The 4660-nt window shown below is 31.5% G+C and overlaps 2 protein-coding genes across 3 annotated transcripts in view; both read left to right on the plus strand.

Moving 5' to 3' along the window:
• The window catches only part of LOC105456042 (cathepsin L), a 10145-nt gene extending 6744 nt beyond the window's left edge, over positions 1 to 3401 (plus strand). For both annotated transcript variants that reach the window (XM_011699814.1, XM_011699815.1), the window contains exons 5-7: positions 447 to 652; positions 735 to 886; positions 2501 to 3401. In XM_011699814.1, the coding sequence (XP_011698116.1) occupies positions 447 to 652; positions 735 to 886; positions 2501 to 2712 (570 nt within the window). In that variant the 3' untranslated portion in view covers positions 2713 to 3401. The remainder of the gene's footprint in view (positions 1 to 446; positions 653 to 734; positions 887 to 2500) is intronic.
• Positions 3402 to 3678: 277 nt separating this feature from the next.
• The window catches only part of LOC105456044 (probable GDP-L-fucose synthase), a 5805-nt gene continuing 4823 nt past the window's right edge, over positions 3679 to 4660 (plus strand). Inside the window, exon 1 of the mRNA XM_011699817.1 lies at positions 3679 to 3699. Within this exon, the coding sequence (XP_011698119.1) occupies positions 3679 to 3699 (21 nt within the window). The remainder of the gene's footprint in view (positions 3700 to 4660) is intronic.

Genomic DNA, 4660 nt, shown 5'->3' on the forward strand with positions numbered 1-4660 from the left:
ATATAAAAACAATCTGTAAAATTTTTGTTAAATTCTCATTATTTTAAAAATTCTATAGGTATAGAATATAAAAATTTTATACCTATAGAATTTTTAAAATAATGAGAATTTAACAAAAATTTTACAAATTGTTCTTATATATGTTGAAAGACTTAAGACAAAAGCCGAAGTCGATTCACTGAAGCAATTCAAAGTTATAAGGATTTTAATTTGAATTTTTTGGTTAGATTTGGCCATAGAATTCGAAAATTCTCAGGAAAAAAGCAACAGAAGCATTTCTGCGCTCTAGTTTTAAATAATAACATTCTGTACAATCCTTATTACTCAAACTATATGAGAAGAGCATATTCGTCAAAATCAATTCTTTAACTTTTTGCTACTATTGTAGGTACCAAACATCCTTAATCGACAGAATTGGACATTATTGTTTATTCTTCTTCTTGCAGACCGGAGCTCTGGAGGGACAGCATTTTAGACAGAGCGGCGTTTTGATATCGCTCAGCGAGCAAAATCTGATCGATTGTTCCGGCAAATACGGCAACAACGGATGCAATGGTGGTCTGATGGATTATGCCTTTCAGTATGTGAAAGAGAATCGCGGCCTCGACACCGAAAAGAGTTATCCGTACGAAGCGGAGAATGACAAGTGCAGGTCCGTAATCATTAATTATTTCGCATGATTCAGGCGCGCCTCGCGGAATTGATGATTCATCGCGGAATTCCTGAAATTGCAGATACAATCCGAGAAACAAGGGCGCGACCGACGTCGGCTACGTGGACATTCCGGAAGGAGACGAGGAGAAGCTAAAGGCCGCGGTCGCCACTATGGGTCCAATCTCGGTCGCTATCGACGCCTCTCGTCCGTCCTTCCAGCTTTATAGCGGAGGTACGTATTATGTATTTTACACACACACATATATGCGCTTTTAATAAACTAAATTTTTACAAATTTTATCTGACAAGGTTGTAATTTGTGCAAAAGATTTTTAACGTAAAGTTGTAAATCGGAAATTAAAAGTCCGTAATGCAATAATTAGCGAGATTAATTTTTGTGTCATAAAATCTCAAAGAGGACCCAAGATAGTTTTTTTCGCTCGTTTTTTTGGGCCCTCGATTTTTTTAGGACTGGACTGTGTGCCAAATATGTAGTACCTTATAATGAGATAATCACAGAGAAGTTTCAGGTTGATGTGACAATTGTTATCACAGCTGGAGGGTGGATCACTTATTACGTCTCTTTACCCGAAAACTTGATTTTTTTTTAAATCGCAAGCGACATTGTAAATTTACATTTGCAAGCTGCAGAACATTATAACTTCCCGAAAAATTTCTTCTTGAATTAAATTTATTTTGTATTAAAAATAGTTGCTCATAAAATACGTCCCTAAACTTTGAAACTCGTATCTGTAGACATTTTCACGTTATTTAGAAATTCAATCGTGACGTAAAAAGATGATTATTATTAGGACTTGAAATTTTAGATCGATTATTAAAGTCGCAATACGAATTTAATTCATATATGATTTTAATTAGATTCAAATGAATATTACTTTAAAGGGACTACAGAGCTTTGATTATTTGAGATTTGCTGCAGAACATAACTTCTCGAACAATTTTTTCTTGAATTAATTCAATTAATTTATTTCGTATTAAAAATAGTTGCTCATAAAATACGCCCCTGAATTTTGAAATTCGTATCTGTAGGCATTTTCACATTATTTAGAAATTCAATTGTGACGTAAAAAGATGATTATTATTATTTGGACTTGAAATTTCAGATCGATTATTAAAGTCGCGATACGAATTTAATTCATATATAATTTTAATTAAATTAAAATAAATTTTACTTTAAAGAGACTTCAGAGCTCCGATTATCTGAGATTTGCAAGCTGCAGAACATTATAACTTCTCGAACAATTTCTTCTTGAATTAATTTAATTTATTTATTTTGTATTAAAAATAGTTGCTCATAAAATACGCCCCTGAATTTTGAAACTCATATCTGTAGGTATTTTCACATTTTGAAATTCTTTAGTCTTTGTCACATTCTTCTGTTGTCGTATGAAAGTCTTTTGGATACATACTTTGACAGAATAATCATACATTTCTGTATCGTCTAATCTATTATATATAACGAGATTCGAAAGAAAAAAATTACAATTTTTTTTTTTACCAAAACGAGCGTCATTTACGTAAAACTGCGATCAACTTTCATCGGCTGGATCAACTTTCTTAAAATACCGGACCTCGCAGATCTGTGATAATTCCACGCACATAATAAACTTTGATTTCATCCCCTCCCTCCTCCAGCTCTGACAACAATTGTCACCTCAACTTGAAACTTCTCCATATATTAATGTCTCATTATAAGATATTATTTGGCACGCAGTTCAGGTCTCAAAATCGAGGGCCCAAAAAAAAACGGGCGATTTTTGGGACCACTCTTTACTCCTATTCGCACTTTTTTTCCACTTCAAATCTCATATTTTTTTTTTTTTAGGAGTATATTACGATCCCGAGTGCAGTTCAGGAACCCTAGATCACGGTGTGCTGATCGTCGGCTATGGCACGGACGAGGAGACCGGCCAAGATTACTGGCTGGTAAAGAACAGTTGGGGCGAAACATGGGGTAGAGAAGGTTACATCAAGATGGCTAGGAATAAGGATAACCACTGCGGTATAGCGAGCAGCGCCAGCTATCCTCTCGTTTAACCCCCTCGCTGGCGATCAAACCTTGTAGCGCGTTGATCTGCTAATTGAAAAACATGACAAATGTGTCTTTTAGAGACCTAAAAGGTTTTGCAAGTTTTAGAAAAAAAAAAAAAAGTTTTTATATCGTTCCTGATATATTATGATTTCGTTAAAATCATATTTCTTAGTACAATTGGATAATTAGAGTCGGCGTTTCGTCGGTCTTTCTTTTTCACCACGCCACGAAAGGGCCAGAATTGCAGTTACAAAAATATTTTACAGTTTTCCAAACTCTCTTTTGGTCTCTGCGTAATTAATTATTCTGAACAAAAGAGATAAAAGAGAAATATTCGCGAAAAATGCGAGCCTCGAAGATTCATCGTTCATCGCTTTAACGTTTATTAAATTTAGCAACAATTGTACGCGTAGACATATTTTACCTTGTGTTTATATTTAATCTTCATTTTCTGTCCACATTTAGAATTATACTGCCCGGGATATTCTCTAATGTCTCGTATCAAGGATTACTTTACCGTAAACTTTATTTTCTATCGAAATTATAAAACTAATAAATGATAAAGATCTAATTTTTAAGCCATCTTAGACATATTACGCATATGTATCTCGCGATAATCCAGAGTTGCTGTTATAAGCAAACTGATCTCTATTTTTTAGGAAACGTGGGAAATAAAGAAATTCTTTTTGATAAATCATGCTATTACTTATTTACTTGAAACATTTGTGAATAATAAGTTGGATATGTCGTTATAATGTGACAGAGCGATGCATTGTGCATTACAAAGCAAACAATACGTTTTTCTTTTCAAGTCTCTTGAGTGATTGCTTTATTTCAATGTTTCCCGATGCGGAAACTGCGGAAAACATGATTGATTATCGAGTTATTAGTGATTGAACATTATCTATATAATAAATAAAACTATAAATTGTGTCAATTCTTAAGTAATTGTACATATTGAATCAAGAAAAATGTTCTCTGTGATCTTGATGGTCGGTCGTTCCAGGTTTCCTTAAGATGTTAACATTTTCATTTAAAAATCTAATGAATTTAATAAGTTTTAAAATTAAATTAGAATACTGCTCGTATGAAAAAAATCAATGAAGTAAAATAAGAAACAGAAGCCAATGATAACACGAGCAAAAACTTTTATGGATGAAATAATACAAATTAAATAATTATTAAAAGTTGATAACTCGCATATGTGAGACGAGCGTTAACACATGTACGAGATATTGTCTATTAAATTTCTTTTTTAATGTAATTTTTATGGTGGCTAAGACCGAAACGTTCCATCAATTTTTTATAATTATTGTATTATTTCATCAATAAAAGTTTTTACTCGTTTTTATCGACCTGTTTTTTATTCAATTTTATCAATAAAGTTTTGTTCGCGACACGTTTCGATGAAGACACTTTCAGTGGTTCCAGTTGAAATTTGACCATTCAGGTAGGATGTAAAAAAAAACGTTTTTTTTTTCTAATAGAAAAAACATTAGAAAAAAACATGTTTTATTTCATTGAAAAAATATAAATTTGGTTTTTTTTCTAATTCCGATAGCACGACTAATTAATAAATAAATAGTAATTATATATAGTAATTAATAAGTAAATAGTAATTATATAATTATATACTTCATTTTAATGTGATCTACATTTAACTTTTACAAAAAAAGAGAATCTTTTTAATTCTTTTTCAAAACAGCTTTTCCTTAAGTAGAATTTATTATAATTATTTCATTGAAGTCCTTGCTTTAAAATGCATTTCAGAATCAATATATTGGCTTTCTCGTTTTGCGTAAAGAAATCATGAAATGATGATAATTTAAATCTATAAAATGAAAAATCATAAAAAATTAACTTAAATTAAGCAAAATATTAAATAAATATAGCTGAAAAAAAAAACAAAATTTTGAAAAAAAACGAGGCTTGTGTTCTTTTTCTATAAAAAAA

Source organism: Wasmannia auropunctata, unplaced genomic scaffold (genome assembly GCF_000956235.1).
Source record: "Wasmannia auropunctata unplaced genomic scaffold, wasmannia.A_1.0 LD335797.1, whole genome shotgun sequence".
In the NCBI taxonomy this organism is placed as follows: domain Eukaryota; kingdom Metazoa; phylum Arthropoda; class Insecta; order Hymenoptera; family Formicidae; genus Wasmannia; species Wasmannia auropunctata.